This window comes from Enoplosus armatus, chromosome 14 (genome assembly GCF_043641665.1).
Source record: "Enoplosus armatus isolate fEnoArm2 chromosome 14, fEnoArm2.hap1, whole genome shotgun sequence".
Classification (NCBI taxonomy): domain Eukaryota; kingdom Metazoa; phylum Chordata; class Actinopteri; order Centrarchiformes; family Enoplosidae; genus Enoplosus; species Enoplosus armatus.
In genome coordinates, this window is record NC_092193.1 from 10,207,216 (window position 1) to 10,223,019 (window position 15,804).

General features: G+C 39.3%; 1 protein-coding gene across 3 annotated transcripts; it reads left to right on the forward strand.

Moving 5' to 3' along the window:
* Positions 1-1,675: 1,675 nt before the first annotated feature.
* Positions 1,676-14,798, forward strand: rb1cc1 (RB1-inducible coiled-coil 1). 3 transcript variants are annotated; one of them, XM_070919041.1, is made up of 22 exons: positions 1,676-1,766; positions 1,859-1,985; positions 2,085-2,255; positions 2,475-2,677; positions 2,933-3,350; positions 3,441-3,611; positions 3,707-3,891; positions 4,069-4,255; positions 5,203-5,284; positions 5,385-5,449; positions 5,558-5,661; positions 6,308-6,434; positions 6,636-8,539; positions 8,818-9,004; positions 10,142-10,250; positions 10,426-10,726; positions 12,248-12,299; positions 12,401-12,448; positions 12,892-12,950; positions 13,163-13,290; positions 13,597-13,667; positions 13,899-14,798. In XM_070919041.1, exons 1-22 carry the CDS (start codon positions 1,696-1,698, stop codon positions 13,974-13,976), a joined length of 4,848 nt encoding a protein of 1,615 aa, XP_070775142.1. In that variant the 5' UTR covers positions 1,676-1,695; the 3' UTR covers positions 13,977-14,798. The 3 variants fall into 3 exon arrangements, with proteins under 3 accessions (XP_070775142.1, XP_070775144.1, XP_070775143.1); XM_070919043.1 differs by having other exon boundaries at positions 6,636-8,526; positions 8,841-9,004; positions 13,163-13,299; XM_070919042.1 differs by having other exon boundaries at positions 6,636-8,526; positions 8,841-9,004.
* Positions 14,799-15,804: the final 1,006 nt, after the last annotated feature.

The window sequence follows — 15,804 nt, forward strand, 5'->3', positions numbered from 1 at the left end:
GCCAGCTAGCTACTTTCAAATGTAATCTTGATCAAATTAGACATATGTAGTCTGACATGACCATTTAGAGTTAGCTAAATTACTATAGTTTGTATCTTTGATGTTGCCTACTTAAATGATACATTTTGTTAACTGCATAAGAATATAAATTCAGCATAAAAGGTTCAACACTTAACTTTAAAATGTATATATAAAAGTAGTAAACTAACCTATCTTGCAAAACAACTGTGTTAATCTAGCGTGCAGTTGGATCGCTGCTGATCGGATCGTTTACGGACCGCACATCAGCAGATGACAACAACAAAACAGACAGAGCTACTGAGAGGGTGTTAGCGTAGTTAGCTACCTGAGATAAACAACTGGTGGTTTTGTCCGTGTGTTACAGCATCTCGGCTGGGGTTTTCCAAATTAGATTTTTTACAGCAACATGGTTAATCTGCGCAACTAACCATGGTTGTCAGTTATTCTAGTCTAGTTTAGTCCAGCTAACGTTAGCTAAGTGGCTTGCTAAGCTAGCTCTATGTATGCCAAGCTAAAACAGGTTAGCTAGCTAGCTTAGTTGCTAGCTTGTTAGCTAGCCAACTCGCCTAGGCGAGGTGGAGACCAAGAACAGGGAGATGCGAGCAAAGTGAGGTAAGACCAACGAAACCATTTATTTAATTAATTCAATGTGTAATGTAATCCTTATACCAATATAAGTCCAGGCAGGTGATGCTGTATATTTTGGCCAATCTTATTACATTTGTCAAATTCATCGACGTTAGAAATAGCTATCCTGCGCTAGCCTGACAGCTGTGTTAGCTAATAGCCAGTTAGCGCAGTCAGCGGGTTATTATTGACTAGCAAGCTTGCTAGCAGCTGCTGCTGGCCCCTTCTTTGGCACTGTAACCATGACTAACTGGAGACCTTGAAGTTAATAGCAACTGTTAGGTGTCAGTGTTCTCAGTCCTAAAAACAGCAAACATAAACATTTGTACTCTCGTAACCCTGAATGATAGCAGGCCCGCAGACGTGCAAACAGTTATTAACGGTAATTAGCGAACCGCCGTTCACATAGTCTGTGATAGCAACTTAGCTGGTAAGGTGTTTTATATTGTCGCTAAGACAGTTATCCTTTAGTTTGCGCTAACTCTATTATGTAGTATCTTTTAACTTGGTACTTCATCCGTGTAGCCTTCTGGCTCGTCAGTCTCCTACCAACAAATGGCAGCTTTGTAAGTTTGACTTTGTCTTACATAGACCAACATATTAGGTGACTTCTTACATATTAAACACTTGACAGTAGCCAGTAACCAACGGCATGGTGACTCAGCTAACAAGGTTGTTATTCTGTAGACAATAAAGTGCAAGGGCCTTTCAAGTTCAGGTGGAAGGGATGACATGTTGGCCTTTTGTTAAAGCTCATGATATAAATGGACCATAGTTATAATATCAATACACATAATAACACTCTATGTTGTAGCAAGAAATCGCCTTACATAGGCACAGTATTAGTCAAGTAGCTTTATGGCATTGTGGTTTGAGTAAGTGGCAGCATCACCTCTCACCAGAACTCATTTAATGGTAAGGAAAACTAAAATGTAAAAACTGAGACTATCAGCTATCTTATGTTCATGTTTGTGTTTTTTTGCAGGGTGGCCTTGAAAGACTAAATGAGCAAGATAGAGAAGCGAGAGGAACTCTGGGAGATTCAACATGAAGTTGTATGTGTTCCAGGTCAACAATGGCAGCACATTGACATTTGACACTGATCTTGCTGTCCAAACGTAAGATACTGGCATTTTACCATTATTAGTCAGAAATAGTGGTCTGTACATCTTTGCTATTGTGACCTAAATAAATTCTTCCTTTGTCTCAGTGTACTGGAGCTTAAACATGCCATCCAAGCCAAATATAAGATTGCAATTCAACATCAAGTCCTTGTTGTCAATGGAGGGGAATGTATGGCTGCAGAGAGACGTGTCTGCAGCTACAGTGCTGGCACTGTAAGTTTATACAAGTTTTGTGTGCTTTTTTTTGCCCTGAAGGAATACATGTTGCATATGTGATTTTCTGATTACTGGTGTCTTACTGTTGATCTTCAGGAAACCAACCCCATATTCCTGTTCAACAAAGAGATGATCTTGTGTGACCGGGATCCAACGATCCCCAAAACCACCTTCTCGATTGAGAGTGAGATTCAGGTTAAGGTGGAGGAGTCTCTGCTGATGCCAGCTGTCTTTCACACTGTTGCCTCACGAACACAACTTGCTCTGGTAGTTATCCTTTTTTCAAAGCTGCCTTTCATTGGGGAATCTTTGGCCTAAGAAATTGCTGTTGAATGTTTCCCTGTCATTGTGCACTACCTTTTAGAGTTTAACTTTTTTTTAATAATGTGTATATTTTTAAGTACAATATAAAATCATTGTAACTAATCCATTAACTATGGAATGCGTTTAACTTGTCCTGACATTGTTCATTTTTTGCTTCTCCAGGAAATGTTTGAAGTTGCCAATAAACTTAGCTCTTTCTGTGAACGTTTGGTTCATGATGAACACCTTCAACACCAAGGCTGGGCTGCTATTATGGCTAATCTGGACGACTGCACTCTCTCTTATCAGAAATTGCTCATGAAATTTGACACTGCATACATAAATTATCAACGTGACTTGGAAGAAATTAAGGTTAAACTTACAAAGTAAGTGTTGGCTCACAGAACATGATATTTTGTTAGTTTTTAACTTGAAATACAAAGTGCTGCATGCTTATTAGTAATTAATATCTGCATATTGCCTTTTCTGACAGTAAGTATTTGAAATGATTTAATCACAATCTTAGCTTAATTCAGTAACTGAAATAAGAGTAAATAAATGCAAGTGGTGATATCATTTTGCTAATAGGAAATGAGCTTGATGAACTTGATGTCTTAATGCATGTTTTGTTATGATTGCAGGTTAGGTACAGCAGTTTCTGTTATGGCCAGGATACCTCTGCTGGAATGTTTGACAAGACACAGTTACAGAGAGAGCATGGAGAAGTCCAGCTCAACTCCAGGAAAGGATTCAGATGAGACGGAAGAAGAAAAATCCACTGACTCTGTGCTCCGCCCTACTGACGCACAGAGGCCCTCCAAGTTATCAGCATCCTTCCCTGCTTCGGGGACAGCCACATGTGAGCCAACTGGAGACCAAGAAACAAGTGAAATGACTGACAGTGGTGGGCTGAGAGCTGCGCTATTAGATGATGACGACACTCCAGAGTTTGCCAACCCGTCCTCCTTCAATGTCACACTATTAGACTGGATCAACGTGCAAGACAGACCCAATGATGTGGAATCAGTTGTGAGGAAATGCTTTGACTCCATCAATAGGGTGAGTCACAGATGTATAACTAGACATGTCAAAATAGAGTTCTAAATATGTGGTGGAAAAAAGTATTAAGTGAAATGTTGTTTCTTTTAGCTTGACCCACGGATCATTCAGCCCTTCCTGGCAGATTGTCGTGACACAATTGCCAAGCTAGATAATCAAAACATGAAAGCCATCAAGGGGCTTGAGGACAGGTTGTATGCTCTAGACCAAATGATTGCAAGCTGTAAGAAGTTGGTGAATGAACAGAAAGAACTTGCTCAGGTATGTCAAGTAAGAGATAAACACCATTAAATGATTTTCTCTATCTACTCTCTTTCTATTTTTTAAGAATTGTGCTAACATGTTGTCTCTTGCAGGGATTTTTGGCCAATCAGAAGCGGGCTGAAAACCTGAAAGACACATCTGTTCTGCCTGACTTGTGTCTGAGTCACACCAACCAGCTGATGATCATGCTCAACAACCACAGGAAGCTGCTGGACATCAAAAAGAAGTGCACCACTGCCAAACAAGAACTTGCAAACAACCTTCAAGTCCGACTCAAGTAAAACTGAAAACCACTTCTTCCCCAATATTTATTGTTCTACTTGTTTTATAACTCACTACTTTCTTCACATATCGCTTTTGGCTTGTTCTTTTGAATCTAGGCTTACTGGTTTTAATAATTCCAAAGTCATCAAATCATGTTGCAACTTTAACAGTGCTAATGATTTTGCATTAGATGGTGCTGCTACGTGATGCTTCATGCAGACCAGGATGGCGAGAAACTTCAGGCTCTGCTCAGACTTCTGACAGAGCTAATGGAAAGAGTGAGGGTGGTGGAGGCCCTCAGCACGGTGCCCCAGATGTACTGCTTGGCAGTGGTGGAAGTTGTCAGGAGGAAAATGTTCATGCGCCACTACAGAGAGGTCAGTGCTAAATGCCATTATTGGACAGTAATTTTGCGTTCAGACATAGTGATACAAAGAGGTGCCTCACTGAATCTGTAGCTTTCGGGCGTGTTTAGCACTAAGCACATAATTTACATATTCAGCTCTAATTGGGCAGTTGTTCTCTGATTTTGCCACTCTAGAGAGAACAAGCCTATTATGTTGTTTACTGGTGCTTGACAATTAAGTTCATTTTAAGCTTTTTTTTTCATTGTTATGTTATGGGGGACTACTTGCTTTTCATTGGCATTGCGGCCCTGTATCTTCCTGGAAATGGAACAGGCCTTGATGCCCTTTCATGTGGGACATCCTATTTAGCAGGCTCATGAAGGACTAGGAGTGTATCACTGTGTGGTTCAGTAGTTGAGCTATTGGTTGCTGCCCTCATTTCATAAGCGTAAGGCTAAAACTTTATCAGCTCTTTGAATCTTTGCCCAGGGCTTCTGCGTGTATAATACGCTCCAACTGATAATGACTGCTGTCTTTCCTCTTTGTGTTGCTTTGTCTAAATACACAGTGGGAAATTGTTGCAAGCTAATAATGGAATTGATTTTGCTCATACTTGCTTTTATTGAGCTGATTTATTTTTTTCACTGTAGTTGATACAACAGAAAGCTGCTTCTGTTGCATTTCTTTGGTTTCCCTTTCTATTTTTCTTTAACAATGTCTTAAACAGTTTCCTCCTGAGTGCCTGACCTCCTTTTTTTTGTTTTTATCAAAGGGATAATAAGACATTGATTGTACAGTTTTGAACAGCAATGAAACTGAACAATCTCCTTTTTTGACATTTAAAGTCAGAATAGAAAATCTCCTTATAGCGGCAACATTAAAAACCATGCTAAGGAATGCAAGTCCTGAAAGTGGACATTGTCAGAAGCACAGTTATTACTTTGCTGTTGTAAAATCTGTACTATTAATCCTTTCAGTGGGCTTATGCACTTGTGAAGGATGGGAAACTACTATACGAGGCGGAGAAGTTCAAAAGGGAATCCTTTGGGAAACTCTTTAGTAAGTGTCTTTTGAAAACTCAGCTGATTTGAGTTGTTGTGCACAATATGGTTTTCCAACCAAGATCTGAATTTTCATCTATTTACTTATTTACTTTCAGGGAAATCATTCCTCAGAAATCGCTTGTTTAGAGGACTTGATTCATGGCCTCCAACATCATTTTGTGTAAGTTAAAATTTAAGACCATTTTGACCAACTTGGTATTATCATTTATATTATTTCCACTGTGTTTTCAGAGGTCTCATCTTTTGCTCTGTTTATTGTTGTTTATAGACACGAAAGCCCAGAAGGTTTGATGATGAACTTCCAGACATCTCCGTCGAGGACCTGCAGTACTTAAAATCTTGTTGTCCTGTAGAGGTGCAGCCGTTCCTTATGTAAGTCACTGTCCGCAGTTTAAATGGTTTATGTAAAATCTAGTCAGTTGTGTGACACTACCAGAATTGTCCCAATACATGGCCAATTAAAACATACATTTGGAAGTTTGGAACATTTATTCAAATCGAATAATCAAATACAATCAACAGAACAGACAACAACTTGAAAGACTTTTGATTGTGTTATCAAATAATAATCCTGATCGAGGTTTTGAAGGGCGCAAGGTTTAACACAGCACAGTTATCCAGCTAACTTTAAAATCTTTTATTAGACATTTCTAATTTCTGCCTTTCTTTATACTGAGTCTTAAAAAAAACGAGTAGATAATCAGTCAAGCCAATGTGCAAAGATGAACACTAATATTTTGTGAGATCCTAGTTTGTGAAATCATACTGGGTATGTAGGTATGTGAGGAAGACCTGGGACTGTGTTGGAAACTATACATATGATATACAGGCTGTTTTGTAAGTTGATGTTAAAGTTCTTAATTCAGTTATTACGTTTTATTGATTGTTTGGAGCCTGATCCTGTGACCTGAAACCCAGCCATTGTAACACTAACTTGCAGATCTCTGCACCAAACTGTTACAATCAGGGACAGAATGTTCAAAAACTTTTCTTTTAGTACTAATATTCTGTTCTGCAGGGTTCCCACAATGTGTGACTTCGAGCCCTTAAATCGGCATGTGGAGACGCTTCACCAGCTGGTCCAAGCTGCACAGAGTGTGGATGAGATGTCTCGAACTATTACTGACCTGCTAAGTGAGCAAAGGGTAATCACAGCTTCATTAACAACCTTTTATTTGTGTTATTTAGTAAGTAGACATTTTGATAGGCTGGTTCAAAAATGGTTCTTATACGTAGTTCTTACACGCAGTATGAAATCCAAAATGTTTTTTTAATACATAGTACAATTTTGCTCTCGCTTTTCTCAATTATTTATTTATTTCCCTTCATCTGTTCTGTCTTTGCAGGCGTCCTATAGTCAGAGATCAAGTCTGTTTACCCCACAGTCTGAAAGCATACCTGGGCCCACAACACCAATGTCCTCCAAAACCCCTTCCTCTCTTAGCCTTCAGGGACCCAGCTGCCAGCCCCTACATGTTCCTGTCCCAGCTCCACTAGAGGACTTGTCACCAGACAGCATAGATGCACAAACATTTGACTTCGAAACCATTGGCCATCCGAACATGGATCCAGTCCTGCAGCAGGGCTCCCTTGACTTAGATTCTCTAGCAGAGAGCCCTGAATCTGACTTCATGTCTGCTGTTAACGAGTTTGTGATTGAAGAGAACTTGATCTCTCCGAACCCCATCAGTGACCCTATTAGCCCTGAAATGATGGTGGAGTCGCTGTACTCTTCGGTGATCAATGCCATTGACAACAAGCGAATGCAGGATACCACAACACTAGAGAGGGAGAACTCAAGGATCACTGTCCTCAAACAAGTTATTGAGAGGTACCGATCAGCTGCAGAGGAGTCCCATTCCAACTTAAGAAGTGTAAAGGATGACCTCTGTCATTTAAGAGGCCTGGTATTAAAAGAACAACATGATTTTGGCTTTGTCTTGAGGAATATGACCACAGAGATGCGCAACATTGTGGACAACATCTGCCAGACCCACAAATTGGAATTGAAGGAGCAGCATCAAAGTGAGCTTCTCTGCCTTCGGCAAGAGCTTGAAAAGCAGGTTCAGACACTAACAGAGGAAAATCAAGTAAACCAGAATATTGTCAGAGATGTCCAGCGTGCAATGCTGGAGCTGGAGGGGCTTATGGAGCGCAAAGAGAAAGAACTTACTCAGCTCGAGAATGAGAAAGAACGATGGGTTGAAACAGACAATAACCAGACAGATAGGATCAAAAACCTGGAGCAGATGATCAGTGATCAAACTGAAGAGATCAAGACGCTCTCAGCTTCAAGAGACTCTCTGACCAGCCAGCTTAAGAATCTGCACTTTGAGATTGATCGTAGCCAGCAGAAGATCCGGCAGGAGTTGGAAGTTGTCGAGCAGGCCCACTTAAAGGAGCTGGAGGACAGAATGAAGAAGGAACACAAGGCAGAACTGGAGACAGTTACCAAGGATAACCAGGAGGCTCTGGAACATCTGGCTGCTGAAAATAGTGCAAAGTTAAGTGAGGCGGCTGATCACCATGCCACTGCGCTTAGAGAGATGGACAACCAAGTTAAGGACTTGGAGGCTCGTATTACTGAACTGGCAGAATTGCGCTGCAAACTAGAGGTGGAGCTAGCCCTCAAAGAGTCAGAGACAGAGGAGATGAGGCTCTTATTTGAGGAGGCCAAGATGCAGCAGACGGAGGCTGTGAAGACACAGGTGGAGGCTGACACTAAAGTCCTTAGCGAAGAGCTGGAAGATGTCAAAAAACAGCTTCAGGTAAAAAACGAGGAGTATGAAGTGGACCTAGCAGAGCTGAGGACTCTCATGAGGATTGAGAAGGACCACTGCATCTCAGAGCTGGTGGACAGACACGAGGAGGAGACAGTTTTGTTGCGCAACGAGCTCTCCTCCCTGCAGCAGAAGGCCCAGGATGCTGATAGGAACCATGTTGAGCAGCAACAGAAACTTCAGCAGGAATTAGACCAGCAAGTGGCTGCTCGAAGTGAAGAAAAAGAAGAGCAGTTCAGGAGTTTCAAAGAACTGGAGCAAGAGTTGAGGACTGTTATCAGCAATTTGCAGGCAGAAAATGACCTGCTCTCCAAAAAACTAGAGCAGGACAGACAAGAAGAGGTCTCTAAGGTTGCATCACCAGATGCCTTTAAAGAGTTAGAGCAGCAGAAGGAGGAGATGGAGAAGAGACTGCTTGACAAAATTAGACAACTTGAGAATGAGCTTCTTGAGAGACAATCCTCAAAAAGGTAAATGTTTGATCACAATGACAGACACACCACGTATGGAAATCTAGCTTTGGTTTTTATGTTTTTGAAGTTACAAAACCTGACTGTAGTGAACAGTTTATGCAAATTTAATCTGCTTACATTGAAAATGACACACTAAAATGAAATCTGGGGTTAAATAAGTAAACAATATCTTGTACTACTAATGAACTGTTAACTATTCTGTCTCTGTGTATGCTTGCATGTCCAGATTACAAAATTGCTTTGCCAGAATGAAAGTTTTATTTTGTGCCTTTCAGCGATGAAGTGTTGCCGCTGCACGCCGAGGGGTGTGCAGATGCCGGAGCACCTCTGTCCCTAGATTCGGCACTACAGGAGCGTCTGCAGCAGGAGAGGGCGTCCCTGCAGTCCCAGATGGAGCTCCTGGAGAAGAAGAAGAATGAGGAGATACAGAACCTCAAGACATCACTAATCGCAGAGCAGCAGGTTTGTATGTTGGGCTGTAGGCCGGAAAAGTACTGTCTCTCGTGATGTTGAAGTGTAGTGGTAACTAAACATTTTATTTAATTTCATTGCAAGACAATTTACAATAGACCGTTGCCACAATTTATACATGGCACATCAGATACTGCTATTGGCTTTGTTCACAATTTGATGTGCGACAGTAATTGCATCAAGATCCACTTAGCTCTGCAACACTTAGAGGTAGTAATACTAATATTTTGTCCCATTTATCATCCATCACTTTCACCAACACCTTTTTAGTATAATGTAATACAATTGAGCATAAACTACAGCCTCCCAACATGACTATGACAATCAACACCTCTCTAACTTCATGAAAGTACAAGTTGTATTAGGCTGCATTAGTTTTAGCCAGGTGTACCTAATAAACTGGCAACTGAGTGTATGTAGTGCAGTGTGAATGCTTTCCTAACTACATTTAAGCACTGCCAACTTAAGCACTAGTCAGCTTTAAACATAGTGGCATTTTATGTTGTAATACAAATCCAATATAGCAGTACTTTGGGAAACCTTTAATCTTTAATAGTTATTGACACTGTCTCGCTCAGCCAGTTGCATTAAATTTCAAGTTAAGCCTTACACATCAACAGATCAGTCTTTAATTCATTGTTTTGTCTGTGATGGCACTAATCTTAGTCTGTACCCAAGGGGTAGCAGAAAGATTTATTTACTCTTCACAAACTGCTCACTTGCCATAAGTTTTGTATTTTGTCATGCATTGATTACAAAGATTTCTCTGAATCTCTGTTATGGAGATGTTGGACCTCTCTCTGTTAAACTGCCCTTCATAGTTTAAGCTGGTAAGACTTTTCTTTTGCCCAAAATATTACATAATTAAGCTGTACTTTATTATTTGAAAAGTTGAGCCCGCATAATTACATTTCAATTTTTTTTTGTTCCTGGGTATAATAAATGCTGAAAAGATCAGATATGCAACAATACAAAAAATCGAACAACTGTAACTACCATGACTGATCTGCATTGTTAGAGCTTCATCCTCTGAAATAATTTCTTCTTTGGTATAAAGTCTCGGTAGTGATCAAAATGGCTGTGAAGCTTATTAAATCTCTAAATTGTATTTTCTTTTTGTTTCTCTAGACTAATTTCAACACTGTTCTAACCCGAGAGAAGCTGAAGAAGGAGCAGATCATCAGTGAGCTCACAGAGAAGTTGCGGAAAGTTACCCAACAGCAGGAAAAGGACAAGGGTGAGTGCTGTACATACTTAGGGCTCTTTTTATGTAAAATAAAAGGGATTGACATAACACAAGACGGTAATGTAAAATTACTGCAATTTTCAGAATATCCATTCTTTGAGGTTTCATGTAATAGATTGGCATGTTGTGCCTGTCAGTTTTTCTTATTTATCGTAACTTATTGCAGGCCTGATAGAGACACTCTCCGAGGACCGAGCTAGTGTCATGCAGGAGAAGAAACACTTGGAAGAAGAGCTTAACCGCCTGCGCAGCACTGCACTGGTCTCCTCTGCCTTCTTCACTCCTAACCCCTCAGCTCAGGAGGTCACAGAAGCTGGAGCAGCAGCAGCAGCAGCCAGAGCTCTGCCTGTTGCTGGAGCTTTTTCCTCTGAGTCCATGGCTGAAAGTGACAGACTGGCCTCTGTGGCAGCTATTCGAGATGACGAACATGTTGATTCAGCGGTGGAAGCCAGCATGGTGACAGTCCAGTAAGCACCCTCTCTCCAATAAACATTGCCTTGTTAATGGTTTGAGATATATTGTAGTGATCTCACTTGATAGATAGTTTACAGTTCCATGTTTACATGCACTCAAGGAACCAGGCTACTGGGAAGAAATCAGGTTAAGGTAACACATTTGCAGGCATTGTGTTAACCTGAGTAAGGCCTGTGTTGAAATACATTTGGCTACACCTTATTTTTGAACCAAGACTGAAACAAAAAGCTGGCTTCTCTTTAGAGGATAATAAGGCAGATTTTGGGTCCGATTCGCTTCTGCCGACAATTGCGGGGGTGTTCCTGATTCAAGGCTGGTCTGAACAGATTATCTGCCCAAATGGGCCCTGTAGTGTGAGGGGTTTGCACACATAATCGTAATGTTACAGACTGGATCAGAGTCTCCCCGATTTCAAATCCTAAATATCAAACATTATTTGATATTAACGAATTGAAATCCTGTTGTTTTCAAAGGAACAGCGATGGAATATTGAGCAGAAACCTGCAATAGCCAATGAGAGCAAGCTGACCGGGAAGCAAATACATACAGTTTCTTTTCATTTCTATGCAGTGCACAACCCTTCAGAAATCTGTAGATACATATTGTATACATGGTCAAGAAATCAGGTTACTTCAGCAGCAGTGTAGCTCTGGTGAACCAGGTTTAATTTTTTCTCTTAACCTGACAGAGGAAACTGTGTATCTTGTTTACGTGACGTTAAGGAGATCAGGTTACTGCAGAAAGTTGACAATAACCAGGTGACTGTAGTGAGTGTAAACGTATTGTATGTCTTATACAATCAAAGGTGAATGCCACTGAATTACAACATACAGCGCAGTGTAGTTTCCTCATAATATGCTGCCATTCTCTAATCTGTCAATTTGCTTGACCTACCAGCAGTGAAGACTAATTTGGAAATATTACTTGGACATACTCTGTTCATTCAGAGGTTTGCAAAGATCAAACAGAAACTAGTACATTTCACTGAGGCATTTACAAGTCACAACTATTACCTTATGCTATTTCCTAATATTATTTAGATTGCTGTACTTTCAAAGATAATTTTTATATTTCTTTTCCTTTATTGATCACAGTATTATGGTAATTAATATTCTTTGAACATTTGTTACATATATAGTATACCTATAGCAAACCTACAGGAGATCTGGAAGTGGCTGCATTTATACACCTTTTATAGAGCCTTTTGTTATGATGAGATGAAATTGGTTGCCAGCCACTGACAGAAAGAGGTCTCGGCATTTTGAAGAAGGATTGCAAAAGACCATTGTGTAAAATGGATGGACAGAAAGGACATTTGACAGGGGAAGGAAGGCAGGCTAGGATCAGGCAGTGTAAGTTTTTCATTTATTACAATGAAGATTGAGAACTATTAAGTAGTTACGAGACTAAAAATGAGAGCCAATTAAGTTTTCATTTACTACATAATAAATACAGTTTTAGTGACATTTTTCAGCTGACATATATCAAATAATCTGATGTTTTCTTTCTTGTAGTGATAACATCCTGATGTCAGAGGAGAAACAGCGGATACTCTTACTTGAGAGGGTAAATAGACTGTACTGTATCTATCACATTACATTTTAGAGCACAAGACGCTATGTTTCTGGATGTCTCTATCTGTTTAATCAATCTAATATATGTTTCAGACTTTACACATGAAGGAAGAAGAAAACAAGCGCCTCAGTCAAAGACTGGTCAGTTATTTATCATCTCCATGGGCTATGCAACACCTGCTCCACTAGGTGGCAGTAGCATCAAAGATTAAAATCCTGACCCAGGAGGCCAAAGAGCTCAGTGAAGAAAAATGATTTTTTAGTGTCATTAGAATGTGTAGAGGAAGGAATTTTAGTGAAATAGCTTGAAACAAATACATGGATACTAATATAAGTGTTAAAATATACTTTTTTGGGTTGAAAAATTATTTAAATCAGCCCTGACATTTCATTAATCACATTGGAGGTTAAAAATGAAGTTAGATTAGAGTATGATGCTGTAAATGGGGTAAAAGTGCTAATACTAATTACTAAGCCCATTTCTAGCAAATGCCCAATAAGACAAATGTTAGAGGTCATATATAGCCAATATTGCTAACCCTTCAGTGTAACGTGTAACATTGCCCTAATCCTTTTCTTTGTAGATGTCTCAGAGCATGTCGTCTGTGTCGTCACGGCATTCAGACAAAATCTCCATCAGAGAGTAAGTGAATAAAAAGATAACACATGGACTCTTAACATGCACTTGCTGATGTGATTTTTAGTTTTTAGCTAAAACTCTGACCACCATTACAGTCAGCGTAATTATACACATTATTGTATAATTATCATTAATGTGTTGTCTTTTTTTGTTAGCAGTTTGCAGAACTCTGTCATAATCCCTTTTATCTTTTTGTCCATCTTTTTATGCTTCAGTTTCCAGGTAGGCGATTTGGTTCTAATCATCCTGGATGAAAGGCATGACAACTACGTGCTGTTCACAGTTGGTCCCACCCTCTACTTCCTTCACTCAGAGTCTCTCACTGCACTGGACCTCAAACCAGGTCAGCTACGCCCAGACCTTTTGTGACCATGATGAGGAGTGAAGTGTTGGCATTTGTTTTTTGATTTACTAATAAAATTAATATTTATCAGTGATAGATTTCATATGTCAGGCATTAATGGATTTACAACAATGATACTGTCTACTGTATGTACATGTGTTCTCAAAAACTGGGGGTTTATGCTTTATTTTTGCTATAACTTGCTTTATAAACATTGTTACACACACACACACACAATCATTAATTTGTGGTTACTGAGTGTTCAATGAGTATTTGTTTAACAAGTCGATTTGTTTTATTGTTTAGCATCAGGGACCTCAAGACGGCCGTGGGTACTTGGAAAGGTGATGGAAAAGGAATATTGCCAGGCAAAAAAGGTACTAAATTCACTAAAAGTGTTTTTTAATATGTTTTTAATGAATATTTGATAACAAATATACTGACATAAATGATGTGTGGTCTGAAAATCTCGTTTTCATTTTTTAGTGACAATGTATTTTTTTGATGTGTTGACTTTATCAATGTCAGTAATGCTCTTATATTCATGTATACATGGTTTGATGCTTCTTCCTGTCTTACAAAGCTTTCTGTCTCTTTTCTGTCACTAGGCCCAGAACAGGTTCAAGGTTCCTTTAGGAACCAAGTTCTACAGAGTGAAAGCTGTTCCATGGAACAGAAAAGTATAATAGCCAAGTAATGAGCTAAAATGTATTTATATTGCTTAATTTTTGAACAGGAACTTCACATCATAATTCATAACTTGAAAATCAAAAAGACCTTAAAAATGGAAAGAAATAAGATAGTCATCATGCTATTTTGAGTTTCAGTTCAAAATCCCACCTGCTACCACATTTTTATTTTCTTTTAAACCCAGATTTATTATTGTGGACCAAATGCTATTAACTTTATTAGGGCATTGCCCTATACACTGGCATCATGCCATTTGACCTGTATGTACAATTGAACAAAATTTGGATGTTAAATATTAGTTCTCATTATCAGCATTTGTCCTTTTGTGGAAAATACTGTGTCATTATCAACATAATTAAATAAAAATATACATTTATTATAAATGTTTATGGAGGAATGTTCATGGCATGCATATTGATATATTTTCTTTGATTTACTTATCCAGATAAATGTTGTAGTTGGAAATGTAGTTAATGCTGTTTGTTACTCACAAAGCAGTGTGGCCCTCTGTCAATACTGAAATGTACATTATGGCTGACTGATGGAAACAGTCGTCTTTGCAATCCTTGAAATGCACTTTCAAAAACAATGCTTTTTGTTGATTTGAAAAGGGAAGTTAATTGAGCTGTCAGAACTAAGTAAATATATCAGCACAAACTTCTCACTATCATAGATTATTGATATGTAGAAAGGAATACTTTGTGACTGTGTTTCATTATCAGAAGACATTGTACATTACCCATCAAATCACACATGTAACAATAAATGACTGTATTGTAAAAGATAGAGTTTTGAAACAATAAAGGATTGATCCCAAACATATTCTGCTGTTTTTATGATGGTCAATTATTGTTGTTCCATATTTTGGGAAATATATGTGATGCCAAGAGATGTACATGATGAGTGGACTCGCCCTTATAATGTTTATTGGGGGTGTAAATGTTTTCCTGGTTCATATACAAAAACTTATACCAGTAGACAATTGCAAATTTTCACCAAGACTAACTTGCCTGCTGGGATTTCTCTATTAACTAATGAGAAACTATTTTATTATAGCTTGTTATTATGAAATAAAATACACTGACTTTTAGGATGTATATAGTACACAGCTTTTTAATGATGCTTTTAAAATGTTCTAGGGGATTCAGGAGTCAACATGGAATAGCACAGTATAGTGTATTCATTTGATTTAGCATTTTCGCTTTTGTGGAAACATTAATGTTGGCACGCTGCTGCAGGAAACAGACTTCAAAAAGGCTTCAAATCGGGGCCCAAGAACGATGCGGCCCTCATGGAGAAGGAAGCCCACCAACATCACTTTCCCAGTTCACAGCGGGGAGCATAGCAGCTCTCCGCCGAGCACTCCCTACCATGTGGGTCTAGGGGTGTTTTAACAATGTTTAGCTCTATTTTCTCCATTTAGCATAAGCCTGTTGTCACATTTGGATGGCTCCTTCATAAATTGATGGTGTGATTCCTACAATTTCGGGACAGGCCTGAATGACAAAATATGCAACACAACATTCGATACCGAGGTGGCTGGCAAGCACCAACCATGTGCACTGGACAGGCTCTTAGTGTAAATGTTTACAACCCCCCACTGAGCTCAGTGCTGCTGGGAGTCACTCTCATCAGGCTGAATGGGATTTAACATTGCCATGTGTAGTCTAGCTAGTTCCACCATTAAAACTGCCTTTCACTTGCTGTCAAACTTCTCTCTATGACACTTGACTGCTTATCTTTCAGTACTGTATCATAAAATTGGCTGTTGTTAAGATATACGCATAGTAACTTACAATGTGGTGTGCGTCTCCGTCTTTGTTT

Bases quoted from the DNA above. Each gene is read 5' to 3' on its own strand.
- rb1cc1 (XM_070919041.1), top strand. From the start codon at position 1,696: ATGAAGTTGTATGTGTTCCAGGTCAACAATGGCAGCACATTGACATTT. The intron at 2,256-2,474 runs GTAGTTATCCTT...TTGCTTCTCCAG, and splicing joins CACGAACACAACTTGCTCTG to GAAATGTTTGAAGTTGCCAA. The intron at 12,449-12,891 runs GTCAGTTATTTA...TTTTCTTTGTAG, and splicing joins AGCGCCTCAGTCAAAGACTG to ATGTCTCAGAGCATGTCGTC.